The sequence below is a fragment of the Pygocentrus nattereri genome, chromosome 28 (genome assembly GCF_015220715.1).
Source record: "Pygocentrus nattereri isolate fPygNat1 chromosome 28, fPygNat1.pri, whole genome shotgun sequence".
Lineage (NCBI taxonomy): Eukaryota > Metazoa > Chordata > Actinopteri > Characiformes > Serrasalmidae > Pygocentrus > Pygocentrus nattereri.
The window spans coordinates 2,113,289-2,129,121 of record NC_051238.1 but is presented as its reverse complement, the minus strand read 5'-3'; the positions used below and the strand labels follow the sequence as shown (position 1 = coordinate 2,129,121).

Sequence of the window (15,833 nt, the reverse complement as noted above, 5' to 3'; positions counted from 1 at the left end):
TTGAATTTTCCAGTTCCACCCTTGGAACCCAAACAAAGCCTCTCTGACCTTAGCGTCTGTTAATAGTTCACTTGCTGAGCTCTGAGCTGAATCCACAACGTTTTCGGCTTCAGGAATGAGATAGAAGCAGCTCCAGGCGATCGGGATAGCGAGAGTCAGGCGTTACACACCCCTCACTAACACCTTTCACTATTTCTTACTCTAATCATTCTGACTGATTTACTACCGCTGACGTTCTCACTAGAGATTGGTTGCGAAAGGTTCTGTCAGCGTTTTTCTTTCACTTGACAAAGGAGGGAACGTTTGATGGACAGTCTTTATTTTGCGCCTAAACTGAAGCCTTTAGATCCAGAGAATTCGAAATTTTGAGCGTTTTCTGCTTTGTGTCTGCAGAAATGGGCCGTAATCCCCTGCAGAACAGCGGCTTCGAGCCTGGAGCTTTCATCGGCCTCAAGCTCAACTACCTGCGCATCTCTGAAGCCAAACTAACAGGAGTGCCCAACGGTAAATACACCTACAACTGTTAGTTACACTGACGCCACAATCTCATTGGTTCAGAAGTGTTCTACCTGTGCTGGTACTGCTTTTCCACATCAGCACGTACAAATACAGAAACTAGACACATTGGAAAACCTCTGGAAGATAATAGCTGACCTTGTGGTTGGTATAGTGTAGTACGTAACACCTCTGCCTTCTATTCTGTAGACCGGGGTTCAACCCCTCCATCTGGTTAAGCCCCTACACTATACCCATAAGACTCCTTGGGCAAGACTCCTAACTCTACCTTCACCTTCCTGTGTAAAATGATCAAATTGTAAGTTGCTCTGGATAAGAGCGCCTGCCAAATGGCAGAAATGGAAACCTTCAGCTCAGATGGTCAGATTCTGAAGATGAGAGTGACCAGAGGACTATGTCAGATTCCAAACCTGTCGTTGAAGAAGAAAAATGGTGTGACACACTTTATAGACTGACTGAACAAAATCACATTCAGCTTCATCTCGCAATCAAATTCAGAACCATTTGTCACTGTGTTTGTTTGCACACTGTGGAATTAGACCTCTGCATTTAACCCACCCATGCAGTGAAACACCCACACTAGGGGGCAGTGAGCACACTTGTCTGGAGCAGTGGGCAGCCCTATCCACGGTGCCCTGGGAGCAGTTGGGGGTTAGGTGTCTTGCTTAAGGGCATTTCAGTCATGGACTGTCAGCCAAGGGGATCGAACCGGCGACCTTCCGGTCACAGGGCTGGTTCCCTGACCTCCAGCCCACGACTAACTGAAAAACTGATCAATGGCAAGATATGGGTTTTGAATATATGACATGTATGTCGCTGCTGTTGGACCAAAACCTTGTATCATTTTTCAGTTTTTGACATATTTTGAAAATAACTGCTGTCCTTTCAAGATGAATGGATGAAAGAAATGTCCCAAAATGACTTGGAAAAAAGTCTGGTTCCATTGACTTGCACTAAAAGTAAAGTATGTTTTTCCTTCTCCTGTAAAGTTACTGTTTTGGACATTTTGTTCCAACAACAAACTTGTTCCAACCACAGCGATATATACATACAGATAGATGGATGGATGGATGGATGGATGGATAGATAGATGGATAGATAGATAGTCACAGTATCACAATACAATAACACTTTTTAGTGTTTATCATGCTATAGAGTATATATTTATATTTTATAGTGCTGTATATTTACAGCAAATTACATTTACATTTACAGTTTACATAAATTGTGCTTTGTTCTCTATAAGTGTTCTTGCACCAACACTTCTATTCTATTCTATTGCTGTGTAATCTATTGTTTTGTATTATATTCTACTCTAATTGTTTTCTGTTATATTATATTATATTGTATTATATGATATTATATCCTGCTCTAGACTTGCCTGAGAGTCTTCATGAGCTTCATTTGGATCATAATCAAATTCAGGCCATCGAGCTGGAGGACCTTAGCCGATACAAGCAGCTCCAAAGGTCAGAACATCCACCTTCTGCTGGACACTAATGAAAATAAAACACAGTACAGCAGATATATATACACATATCTTCTAATACAGAGTGACTTCACTATCAGTATGCTGTGTTTTGGTCATAATAACACTGTAAAGAAGAACTTATGAGCACATTATGGTCTTTATAGTGTTCGCTGCAACAGTGTTGCTTGGTAAATGACAGATTTCACTTCCAGAAGCCACTAAAGTTTGACGTTCCCACCCTCTAGTGGTCAAACCCTAAAATGGCAGGTTAAGTATCATAAGTCACTTTCTGTCTCCTTCTCTTTGTCTCTCTCTCCACTCTGTCTCCTTGCTTCTCTCTCTTTCTCTTCCCCCTTTCTCTTTCTATACCCTTATTTTTGCCATCTCTCTCTCTCTCTCTTTCTCTCTCTCTCTCTCTCTCTCTCTCTTTCTCTCTCTCTCTCTCTCTCTCTCTCTGTCTCTCTCTCTCTCTCCTCTCTCTCTCTCTCTTTCACTCTCTCTCTCTCTCTCTCTCTCTCTCTCACTCTCTCTCTCTCTCTCTCTCTCTCTCTCTCTTTCTCTCTCTCTTTCTCTCTCTCTCTCACACTCTCTCTCTCTCTCTCTCTTTCTCTCTCTCTCTCTCTCTCTCTCTCTTTCTCTCTCTCTCTCTCTCTCTCTCTCTGTCTCGCTCTCTCTCTCCTCTCTCTCTCTCTCTTTCTCTCTCTCTCTCTCTCTCTCTCTCTCTCACTCTCTCTCTCTCTCTCTCTCTCTCTCTCTCTCTCTCTCTCTAATTTAGGTTGGGCCTTGGTTTGAATCACATTCGTCACATTGAGAATGGTGCTTTGTCTTACCTGCCCAACCTGAGGGAGCTCCACCTGGATAATAACCGTCTGTCCAGCGTGCCTTCAGGATTGCCTGATATGAAGTACCTGCAGGTATGTTGGTCACAATGTGAACATCAGTAGTGAGAAATGAGCTCACTGCATTACAAATTGTCCAGCTCAGGTCAGCTTGGGTCACAACCACAACACACAACACACCACTTCCCCTCAGTCCATTTTAAATGAGCTCAGGCCCAGAGAAGGTGGCAGCGTTTCTGGATCCTGTTTATATTTGGCTTCTTCTTTGTGTTTTAGAGTTTAACAGCGTTTGTGGATGCAGTGATGAACTGTGTTCACAGACAGTGGTTTTCAGAAGTGTTTCTGAGCCCATGCAGTGATTTCCACTACAGAATCATGTCTGTTTTTAATGCAGTGCTGCCTGAGGGCCCAAAGATCACGGCCAGCAGATACTGGTGTTCAGCCTCGTCCCTCACAGACAGAGATTTCTCCAGATTCTCTGAGTCTTTTAATGATTCTGCACCGTAGACGATGGAAAGCAGAAGCTCTTTGCTTTTTTATGTTGAGAAACGTTCTTCTTGAGTTGTTGCACTATTTGATGGTGCAGGTCTTTCACAGAGTGGTGACCCCTCCTCCTCTTCACTTCTGAAAGACTCCGCCTCTCTGAGATGCTCTTTATACCCAATCATGCTATCAGCCACCAGGTGTTTTTTTAGCATTACACAACTTTACCAGCCTTTTGTTCCCCCGTCCCAAATGGAACATGTTATTGGCATCAAATTCAAAATGGGCAAATATTTTTCAGAAAACAGTAAAATTTCTCCGTTTCAACATTTGATTTGTTGTCTTTGTAGTGTCTTCAATGAAATATAGGCTTTAAATGATTTGCACATTATTACATTTTGTTTCTATTTACATTTTGCACAGCGTCCCAACTTTTTTGGAAACGGTGTTGTACATTCTAAGGCTTATTATTCAGGAACGACAGGGACGTCAGTGCAAACCGAGCTATTCTTAGATTAGAAGTGTGTAACAAAACTTTGGGCCCTGAGCTTTTAAGGGTGTAAATCGTAATCGCAGTAAATGGTGGTTCTTTAAGGGTTCTTTAGTAAAGAAAATCATGAAGACTCATGCAAAGCATGATTAAAGGGTTCTTTGCATGTTGAAGTGGTTCTTCAGATTGATGGAGGATGTGCTGTAGATAGTTCTAATCTGAACCTTTTTGAAAATGGTTCTGTATGGCACCAAAGGGTTCTTATCGAATTACAGACTTGATGTCGCTACAACAGAAGAACTCTTTTTGGTGCCGTATAGAACCTTTCTCAAGGTTCTATATAGAAGCATCTGAAGCACATTATGCATTGGCTTGAAGAACACTTTCATTTTCCCTTTTCACTTTTCCTGATTCTATATAGAAGCACTGAAGTTCCTCTCACCACCACTGGGAGTAATTCTGAATTTCTACACTGCAAAAATAAAATGTAGTGGTTAACACCTACACCTTCTACACTGTAGACTGGGGTTCAATCCCCCCCTGGGTAAACACCCTACACTATACCAATAAGAGTCCTTGGGCAAGACTCCCAACACCACCTTCACCTCCCTGTGTGAAAATGATCAAATTCTAAGTCGCTCTGGATAAAAGCGACAGCCAAATGCCATAAATGTAAATATGGGAAAAATTCTAATAATTCTCCTGTTGAGGTTGTTGGAAGCTTTATCTAGTTCAATTCTAGACTTTTTTCCTTTGTTTTAGCTCATTTTATTGAGTAAAATGATCTCACTATGTTGGCAGATGATGGTGCTTGTTGTAAGAAATGAAAATTATCTGCCAGTATAATGAGATCATTAAACTAGTAACTAGTAAATTCTACAAATAATCTAGATAATCTTATAATAAGTGCTCAACCATCTCAAAATGGGGACTGTTAGATAAGGCGACTAGATTTAAGATGAAATGAATCATTTGATTATGCAAAACGTTTGAAAACTTGGTGGAGTTCCCCTTTAGGCGTATAAACCAAAGAGAGACTCTGAGCTTATTCTGAAGTACGTCTGTGTGGAATGTGGAGCTGCTGCTGACTGCGATCGTCTCTCACGCAGGTGATCTACCTGCACTATAACAACATCACTGATGTCGGAGTGAATGATTTCTGTCCAATGGGATTCGGGATGAAGAGAGTTTTCTACAACGGAATCAGTCTGTTCGGAAACCCCATCAAGTACTGGGAGGTTCAGCCGGCCACGTTCCGCTGTGTCAGCGACAGGATGGCCGTGCAGTTCGGAAACCACAAGAAATAAACACACACACACACACACACACACACACACACACACACACACACACACACACACACACACACACACACACACACACACACACAGTAGCGTTCAAAAGTGCTCATTAAAATAAAAACAATGTAAATAAAACAGTTCCATGAGCAGTTAATATGCAGAATGCCTCATATTCGATTAGCGTCAGAAAATGTATCAAGAAATCACAGTAAACGGATAATTACAGTATATTATTTATAATTTAATACTTTGTTGCTGTTCCCAGATTGTGTGAAATATCAAAATAATGTAAAATTCCTTTTGGTGTTTAGTTTAAGATCCATCCGATTTCAAAGTGCAATATTTTTCCGACCGTGAGGCGCCGAGGAACCAATCACAATCCAATTGTAAGAGGAGGTCACAGAGTTTCTGACTGTCAGTGGAAGACGGCTCCACCTTCAGTCTGAGAGGAGATGAGACCCCTGAGCAGAGCGTTCTGCGTTCTCCACGTCAATAAGAGTGAATCCGTCAGAACTGAGCAGTGGGATGTTGGTGGGCAGTGAAGCTCCAGCAGCTCCGAGCGTTCGGCGCTGGTTCCACAGCACTGGATGATCTCCGAAATCCCACTGAAAGAGCCGTGAGAGCAGCGACGCCCGACACTCAGTCCAGTCTGGGATGAGTTTGACTGTGGCGGTGATGTCGTCCGTCCAGCTGGAGGAGGTTCAGACTGAGACCTTGTAGAACTACATAATAAACTTTATGCTCATTTAAACCGTTTACAGTTCACTGCACTGATCTGGAACGATTTACAAGAGAAATCAATCACTTTGAAATCGGATGAGTCTTTTTGAATCAGCCTGTATTTCAGGCTTTTGAACGCTAATGTAAATGCACATACATCCACACACACAGACACACACGCGTGAAGATGTACAGCACTGTGCAAACATCAGAGGCCACCTTCACTCTTTTACTTTCCAGCCGTTAAGTACAAGTTATTGATTTTTAGCATCAGGAAAAAAATGAAAACGGCCTCAGCAGCTGAATATAACATCATATCACACGCCTTTAGCGCAGCTTTAACGCCTACACTCTCAAAAAAGACGGTTCTTCAGAGGTTCTCTAGTAAATAAAGTGGCTCTATAAACAACTTTGAACACTCAAGAACCCTTAGCATGATTAACAGATTCTTTGCATCATGAAAGGGTTCTTCAGCATGTGCTGTAGATGGTTCTGTATAGACCCTTTTTAAAAATGGTTCTATATTGCACCCAAAAGGGTTCTTCTATTGTTTAAATGTCATGCTTGTACACAGTAGAAGAACCCTTTTGAGGTTCATCAATTTTTCTTCAAGGGCTATTTAGTAAATAAAGTGGCTCTTGAAAGAACTTTGAACACTCAAAGAACCCTTACAATGATTAAAGGGTTCTTTGCATCATGAAAGGGTGGTTCTGTATGGACCCTTTTTAAAAATGGTTTTAGATAGCACCCAAAAAGTTTCTTCTATTGTTTCGATGCCAGACTTGTAACAATAGAAGAACCCCTTTGAGTGCTATCTAGAACCATTCTGTACAGGACCATCTACAGCACATTTTACATTAATCTGAGGAACATGTTCATGATGCAAAGAACCCTTTAATCATGCAAAGTGTTTTCAGTGTTCATTGTTGTATATATAACCATTTTCTTTACTCAAGAACCCTTGAAGAACCATCTTTTTTGGAGTGTACAGCTTCCATGACGTTCATGGATATTTTTCCACGCCTCCAAAGTTCAGTCTGAGAAGCTGGTTGATGATTTTCTGAAGTGATCAAACCCATTCAGTGGTGCTGAGGTCTGGACTCTGGGGTGGTCAGTCCATCGTCCAGCTTCTTTGATGTGTCCGTCTCCTTTTCTCAGTGAGGTTCTTCTTGATCAGCTACACGTCCTTTCAGACCCACAGCGCTGAGTGGTCTTCTCACAGTGGGAGGATGGACAGAAACACCTGTGGACGTTTTCAGATCTGAAGCAGCTTGATCTTCTCCTCTCTCTCAGAGATCAAAGCTTTCAGCGCTGTTTATCTGATGGGGGCAGTTTGGGGGTCGACCAGCTCTTCCAGGTGGTTGTTAGGAGCCACATTTTTGGGACAGGTGGTCTCTGACTTTTGCACAGTAGTACAGGCACACCTGCAGACACACACACACTCGCCTGTCAGAGGGAACAAAACACCGGCAAATGCTGAAAAATGCAAACACCCCTTGTGGAGAAGATGATTACAGTGAGCATGAATGAGTTCAGGAAAGGAAGCACATGTGAAGTTCCATTAACACGGAATGTGTGGTCAGTTCTCCAGGGAAATGTTACTTGATAAACTGTTTCATCACAAAACAAGAATTTGTGTCCCCTCTAAATGATTCTGTCGCTGTTGTCTCCTAATTGCATTCTTTTTTTCAGAAATCATCGTTTTGCTGTTTATTAATTAACGCTTTTAATTCTACTTTTACCCATTCTCACCTGCTGAGTGCCTTTCAGATGTAATGAACATAAAAATGCGGGGTGTGACGACACACAGTGTACATGATTTTTGGTTCTGAGGTCAAGATCTGATTAGGTGTTTCAACATTTTATGCAATAAAATGATGACATGATGGTTTGGCTCAAATAAATAAAAGTTCTGTTATAAAAAGATGAACCAAAGAACCATATTAGGTAGTTTTGCTGTTTCTTATTACAGTTTGTTTGTTCCAGTGTTGCTGTATGTTATACTGTAGCTACGATTAGAGATCAGAAAATGTAGACGCACTCTTCAATATGCTTTAACAATAAATACATGACAATAAATGACTGGAATTTTGTAATAAATGGTGAGCTAGAACTGATAAACTCTTTGACTGATGGGATCATTCATTTATTTATCAATGTTTATACAGCAGTGAGTTCCGGCTACATGAGCTGATTGGTTGAGAGGCGTTCTAACTGCGCTGTTGTTTCACCACAACATCACAGTTTTACACCGTATCTCTCCGCTGAGACGCTGTTGCTAAGCAACGACTCTGACAGCTGTAGGAGACGCTCAAGCCGTTTGAATGTTTTTACTTCTTACTTTGCCTCAAACAGAAAACGGACACTGTTAAGATCACATCTGACCGACAGCCGATTTGGTCCGACTCTGAAGACGAGACGACACTAAATTCCCAAACTGTCGTCTCCACTGAGCAGCTTTTCAGTCGGCAGCTGTGACAGAAGAACAGCTGAACAACCTGGAATCAGCCAGAAATGAACCCAACACCATTCGCCAAACTAAACGGGCTGTAAGAAGCTTTACAGACCGGCTGGAACAAAACAACATTAATACTGATCTGGACAAACTGACCAAACTGAGCTGAACCTGATATTGGGTCAGTTTTACGGCTCAGTCTGATTTGGTCCGACTCTGAAGATCATGGTGTTGGGTTCATTTCTGGCTGTTATCACCAATAACATCATGGCTCTGATGACCAAATCATATTTCACGATAACAAATTCTATTATTCTTAAATATATCAAAATGATGAAATGCGCTCCTCTATTTTAGAGGACGGCCCACGTCTTATATTCATCTGAACACGCTGAGGGTTTCCCTCCCATTGGAAGGCCTTTGATTTCCTGCAGTCTTACCTTTCAGGTTTTACTCCACTCAGCGTAGTTGTTTTTTGTCTCAGTCACGCCCACTTCACGTCTGGAAACTCACCTGAGGAGTTTTCTCCACGGCGGACGAGCTACAATGGACTACAAAGAACAGGTAGGATTATTATTTTTGTTTAAAATGCGTTTAAATGCTGATATTACAGGGTCAAAACGGCCCAATTATATTAGACAAGGTTATAATTAGGCTTATATATTTACGTCCATTTCATCACAGATAAAAAAACAAAGTTTCTCTGCATTTCACATGAGTTAATGTCAGCTCTCATCTATTTTAAGATTTTACAGCCAGCATGAATTCAGAAAACTGAATATTTAGGACTTGTTGCCATTTTTACTAAGTGTGATGATAACCCTACAGTACTGCTGTGCTGAGGTAGCGGGTTACTATGGATAAAAACTAATTATAATATAAACAATCGAGCCCACGATGTTCTGAAGGTCAGTAATCTCAGCAGATGATGTCCAGGATCGTATTTATAATGGTTTAAATACCGTTTTGTAATGTTTTCAGAAGTTTTCCAGATGTATCTTAGATATGTTGTCAGACTTGTTCCAAAACCTGACCTGCGTGTGACGGACAGGTTGCTGAGATTGTTGCCAATGCCCAGTTTGGAGACCTGATTGAATTCTCCTATCCTATTGGCTACTCCCACTGGGGCGTGTACGATGGAGACGGATACGTCATTCATTTCGCTGTAGCAGGTAAGAACAGAGAGAGGCAGAACCACTGGGGAGTGTACACATGGATAAAAGTATTGGGACACACCTCTGAATTGTTAAGCTCAGGTGTTTCAGTCACACTCACTGCTAACAGGTGGATAAAACTGAACACATAGCCTTGCCAGTAGAGGGTCGTACTGATGAGCTCAGTGACTTTAAGCATGGATCAAAGCAGCTCCATAAAGGCATGACTGGGTGACTTTGGAGTGGAAGAGCTTGACTGACCCTCACAGAGCCCTGACCTCAACCCCATCCAATACCTTTGTGATGATCTAGGACAGAGATTGTGAGCCAGACCCTCTTGTCCAACATCGGTGTCTGACCTCACTAATGCTCTTCTGGATGAACGGGCAGAAATTCCCATAAACACACTCCAAAATCTTGTAGGAAGCTTCCCAGAAGAGTGGAATCTGTTAGAGCTGCAAAGGGCGACCGACTCCATATTAATGCCTGTGGATTTACACACTGTGTCCACTCACTGTCCACTCTGTTAGACACTCCTACCTCGTCGGTCCAACTTGTAGATGTAAAGTCAGAGACGACAGCTCATCTGCTGCTGCACAGTCTGTGTTGGTCATCCTCTAGTCCTTCATCAGGGGTCACAGGTGCCCACAGGACGCTGCCCACAGGACGCTGCTGGCTGGATATTTTTGGTTGGTGGACTGTTCTCCAATCCAGCAGCGACACTGAGGTGTTTAAAAGCTCCAGCAGCACTGCTGTCTGATCCACTCAGACCAGCGCAACACACACTAACACACCACCACCATGTCAGTGTTACTGCAGTGCTGAGAATGATCCACCACCCAAATAGTACCTGCCCTGTGAGGGTCCATAGGGGTCCTGACCACTGAAGAACAGGGTAACAGAGTATCAGAGAAACAGATGGACTACAGTCTGTAACTGTAGAACTACAGAGACCAGCTATACAGTAAGTGGAGCTGATAAAGTGGACAGTGAGTGTAGAAACGAGGAGGTGGTCAGAAAGTTATGGCTGATTAGTGTATAATACATTTATATATATATATATAAATAACATCAGTTGTAAAGATACAGGCCTAAATTTTCTGACACTATTCATTGAAAATATTAAGCAAATCTGAAAATCGAAAGGCCTTCTGTACTTTGGCAGGGGCTTGAATATGTTGTAAGTGTGTAGGTAGTGAAGTGACGCACGTCATGATGCTCAAATGTTCTCTTTCATTTTAAACCACTCGTTCCAGATGAGACCCAGATGATGAACACATTCCGAAGCTACCTCCAGAGTGTGTTCCCTGTCTGCGGTGACCTTCTCCTCGGAGAGACCAAAATCCGCCGGCAGCCGGTGGGAGAGGTCACTGTCCCCAAAGGGGCGCATGTCTTAGTTTGCAACAACCGTCACGCTCTGAAGCCCACCAGCCAGGACGAGATGAGGCACCGGCGCGACGCCCTGGTGAACAAAGAGCTTAATTACAAACTCTTCTCACTGAACTGCGAACACTTTGCCACGTTTGTGCGTTACGGGAAAGCGATGTGCAATCAGGTGAGTGCCGGAGCTTCGGATAGGCCTGACGGGTTAGATATACTCGACTGAAGTTTCTACATCAGTAGCAGATGTAAAATTTAAGTAGGTGTACGGTTCGGGCGCCCCTGGTCACGTTCCATGTTAGGTTAATGCTCTATGTGTAAATAAGTTCTCTACAGAGAACATACCTTAATGCACATTTTAATGCACAGATACTGTTTATTTGCTGAATTTAACATGGAAAGAATAAATAAAGGTTTTATTTATTTTTTATTTTTAGTTCTCACCTTCAGTACCTTTAGCACCTTTAATACCTTCAGTACCTTCTGTACCTTTAATACCTTCAGTACCTTCAGCATCTTCAGTATCTTTAGTACCTGGAGTACCTTGACTACCATTGGTACCTTCACTACCTTCAGTATCTTTAGTACCTTCAGTACCTTTAGTACCTTCACTACCTTTGGTACCTTCACTACCTTCAGTACCTTGAGTACCTTCACTACCTTCAGTACCTTTAGTACCTTCACTACCTTTAGTACCTTCAGTACCTTTAGTACATTTAGTACCTTCACTACCTTTAGTACCTTTAGTACCTTCACTACCTTTAGTACCTTCAGTACCTTTAGTACATTTAGTACCTTCAGTACCTTCAGTACCTTCACTACCTTTGGTACCTTCACTACCTTCAGTACCTTGAGTACCTTCACTACCTTCAGTACCTTTAGTACCTTCACTACCTTTAGTACCTTCAGTACCTTTAGTACATTTAGTACCTTCACTACCTTTAGTACCTTCACTACCTTTAGTACCTTCATGACTTTCAGTACCTTCACTACCTTCAGTACCTTTAGTACCTTGAGTACCTTCACTACCTTCAGCACCTTGAGTACATTCACTACCTTCAGTACCTTTAGTACCTTCACTACCTTTAGTACCTTGAGTACCTTCACTACCTTTAGTACCTTCACTACCTTCAGTAACTTTAGTACCTTGAGTACCTTCACTACCTTCACTACCTTCAGTACCTTGAGTACATTCACTACCTTCAGTACCTTTAGTACCTTCAGTACCTTGAGTACCTTCACTACCTTTAGTACCTTCACTACCTTCAGTAACTTTAGTACCTTCAGTACCTTTAGTACCTTCACTACCTTTAGTACCTTCAGTACCTTTAGTACCTTCACTACCTTCAGTACCTTTAGTACCTTCACTACCATTAGTATCTTCAGTACCTTGAGTACCTTCACTACCTTTAGTACCTTCACTACCTTTATTACCTTCAGTACCGTGAGTTCCTTCAGTACCTTTAATACCTTCACTACCTTTAGTACCTTCACTACCTTCAGTAACTCCAGTCAAAGTCACCATCTGATCTGTGTCACTTCATTGCTCCAGTATTTCTAACCTTTTAACAACTCTGATTATTTTATTCTGCAAGTTTCTGAAAGGACTCTGTTTGTGTTTTGTTTGAACCAGATTCCAGGGAGGACCAAAAACAAGGAGTGCGAGGAGGCGACCAAAGTGTTCGCAGACATCGTGGATAAATTCTACACATGATCTCTTATGACAGCAGTGTGATCGCTGTCTGAGCGATGCGTCACACTCAGATCTGTAAATCATTCATTTGTAATATAAATCATGATTTCTAAATCAGGAGTTCCAGAGTTCACACATGTATGACATGAAAAAGACTGAACAGACTGGACAGGAACAAAGACTCTTAACACGGGTTTAGCTTAGAAACTATCTTAGATACTATCAATAGAGTAAATACTAATATAGAGCCTTAGAGAAGCTTAAAGAGGTGTGTGAATATCTGTACACATGCAGGTCTGATGACATGGGATATAAAAACTGTTATACACCAATCAGGCATAACATTATGACCAGCCCCTTGTTTCTACATTCACTGTCCACTCTATTAGACACTCCTACCTTGCGACGCTGATGGGGATGTGCTGTATAAGTTTCTATTTAGAACATTTTCAAAACGTATTCTGTGTAGCACCAAAAAGGGTTCTGCTGTCATTACAAGCCGAACAATCAAAGAATCCTTTTTAGCGATATATAGAACCTTGGTCTATACAGAACCATGTGCAACACATTGCCATCAATCTGAAGAACCCCTTCTCCACGCAGAGAACTCCTTAACAATGTAAAGAGTTTTGTTGAGTGTTCATGGTTTTATATAGAACAATTTTCTTTAACAAAGCACCCATGAAGAAGCACTGGACGTACTGTGTACTGAGGTTACGTTTTCCAGGACAGACGAAGTAACACAGTCACTTTACATTTTAAAAGTTTTCCCTTAATCAGTGATCAAATAGATTAGATAATCTACTCAATAACCAGATTAGATTATCTAATCTATTTGTTCTATTGTTGAACTAGCTAACTGTCCCGTTCCACCTTAAATAGTCCAGCCATTCTGAAACCTACAGCATCAGAATGTAGCTGCTGCACCATTTAAGGTGGAACGAGACAATTCAAACAAGAATCTGGTGAATATCTGACTTTAGCTTCATATCACTGATTTCAACCACTACCCCCTGTACCTCAGTTCCAAGGGGTGCAGGTGACACTCGAAAATAAGAGGTAGGGGTAAAAAGAAGAAATGGGATTTGGCCAAAGAGATGAACCTATTAGAGAGTGAGCTGATATTAAAATTTGAGAAGTAAGGTGGGGGATATCTGTTCTTCTTACAGTGTGACTGGGCTAAACTGCAGCCCAGAGGGAAGAAATGCTCTAATAGAGATCTTCTCTTGAGCTCCTCGTCTCTTCCTCGATGCGGTTCAGTCTGGTTTGAGATCAGAGCGAGACGGAAGCCGTTTTCTCCTCTTTCTGAAATTTGGCTCCTTCAGATTTTCTCACTTTGATCAACATACCATCACACATGTGGATCCTCCTTCATCACCAGAACATCTCACAGTGAGACGCTGAGCTTCTCCTGAGGAGGTTCAGGAAAAACAGCTCTGACATCAGTGATCCTTCATTGATATAATATTGAGATCTGCTTTATTTCTCTGAGACAATCTTACGAAGGGGTGGGGGGGGGGGTGTTGGGGGTACTCGAGGGGTGACAGGATGGCTGTTGTCTCTGTATCTAAAACACATCTTTATTATTTAATGAATGGAGAGTTTCAGTAAAGCCTAGAAATCACAGGCAAAACAAACAACAGTGCAATCTTTCTTTGCCCCTGTCGCTTTTGGGCCTAATGGCACCCCCACCCCTCCGTCCCACCCTTGCGCTGCCGAGCTTGTTTGTCGAGAGCCTGCACTCCTTCTGGTATTCCTTTTTGGAGAAGAGCCCAGTTTTAATACCCATTTGAACAAAGGCAGAAGTTCCCCTACCCTCAGGACAAGATTCCACAGTCTAACCTTTCAGGTTCAGCTACTTTCTATTCAGCTACTCATCTGCTTGATTATGTAAATGCATGGGTGGGTTCCTTTTAAACATGCAATAAAATGTTGACCTACTATGTTCCATTAACCCAGATTGTGAACATGTATCAGTCCGCTGGCTTGATAAATTCGGCACCTTGCTGAGTGTTTACCACTGCTGGTCCACTCTCGGACCCCCAGCAGATAAGCCCTAACTAGTTTTTAACCCCCCCTAACAGGTTTTAATGGACTTTTACTTTAGAAAATAAATTGAATCAAATACAGGCTGATTCAAAAAGACTCATCCGATTTCAAAGTGATTGATTTCTCTTGTAAATCGTTCCAGATCAGTGCAGTGAACTGTAAACGGTTTAAATGAGCATAAAGTTTATTATGTAGTTCTACAAGGTCTCAGTCTGAACCTCCTCCAGCTGGACGGACGACATCACCGCCACAGTCAAACTCATCCCAGACTGGACTGAGTGTCGGGCGTCGCTGCTCTCACGGCTCTTTCAGTGGGATTTCGGAGATCATCCAGTGCTGTGGAACCAGCGCCGAACGCTCGGAGCTGCTGGAGCTTCACTGCCCACCAACATCCCACTGCTCAGTTCTGACGGATTCACTCTTATTGACGTGGAGAACGCAGAACGCTTTCTGCTCAGGGGTCTCAGCTCCTCTCAGACTGAAGGTGGAGCCGTCTTCCACTGACAGTCAGAAACTCTGTGACCTCCTCTTACAACTGGATTGTGATTGGTTCCTCGGCGCCTCACGGTCGGAAAAATATGGCGCTTTGAAATCGGATCAATCTTTTTGAATCAGCCTGTATTACAAACAACTGAGAGCAAAAAGACCTGCTATAAAGTGATGTTATAGAAATCGTTGTTGGCGCTAAGCTAGATTAAAATGATTTACTCAACTAATTTACAGAGCATAACTAAAGAAAGGAAGGAAATCAGTAAATTGGACTGTGAGAGAAAAATAAGTGATGATAAGTGGAATTTTGTTCAATACTCTGCGTCACCACCTGTGGGCTGCCCAGAAAATGTATGAGCTGAACGAAACGCCAGTGGACCACCAGCTCTGACACCAGTGGGCCAACAGTGGCCCACTACCCTCTTGGTATCAGGGAAGTTATGGTTTAGCTTACGGGACCCACAGCTGGAAAATAAACTTGCCGGGACTTTTCTGCGGTCAGGTTAGCTTTATTTTAGCTTCTATGTTTATGTTCATAGAGCTTTATAGCGCTTTTATAGTGCTTTATAGAGCTATTATAGAGCTTTATAGCACTATTATAGAGCTTTATAGAGCTATTATATAGCTATTATAGAGCTTTATAGCGCTATTATATAGCTATTATAGAGCTTTATAGAGCTATTATAGTGCTTTATAGCTCTATTATATAACTATTATAGAGCTATTATAGAGCTTTATAGCGCTATTATAGAGCTTTATAGCTCTATTATATAACTATTACAGAACTTTATAG

At 42.0% G+C, this 15,833-nt stretch overlaps 2 protein-coding genes across 2 annotated transcripts in view; both read left to right on the top strand.

Moving 5' to 3' along the window:
- Positions 1 to 5,106, top strand: part of bgna (biglycan a) — a 20,171-nt gene extending 15,065 nt beyond the window's left edge. The window contains exons 5-8 of the mRNA XM_037535919.1: positions 394 to 504; positions 1,892 to 1,985; positions 2,763 to 2,901; positions 4,909 to 5,106. Coding sequence (XP_037391816.1) covers positions 394 to 504; positions 1,892 to 1,985; positions 2,763 to 2,901; positions 4,909 to 5,106 — 542 coding nt within the window. The remainder of the gene's footprint in view (positions 1 to 393; positions 505 to 1,891; positions 1,986 to 2,762; positions 2,902 to 4,908) is intronic.
- A 3,660-nt stretch (positions 5,107 to 8,766) lies between these two features.
- Positions 8,767 to 12,844, top strand: LOC108411637 (phospholipase A and acyltransferase 2-like). Its single transcript, XM_017683294.1, has 4 exons — positions 8,767 to 8,839; positions 9,327 to 9,447; positions 10,686 to 10,984; positions 12,443 to 12,844. Exons 1-4 carry the CDS (start codon positions 8,822 to 8,824, stop codon positions 12,521 to 12,523), a joined length of 519 nt encoding a protein of 172 aa, XP_017538783.1. The 5' UTR covers positions 8,767 to 8,821; the 3' UTR covers positions 12,524 to 12,844.
- Positions 12,845 to 15,833: the final 2,989 nt, after the last annotated feature.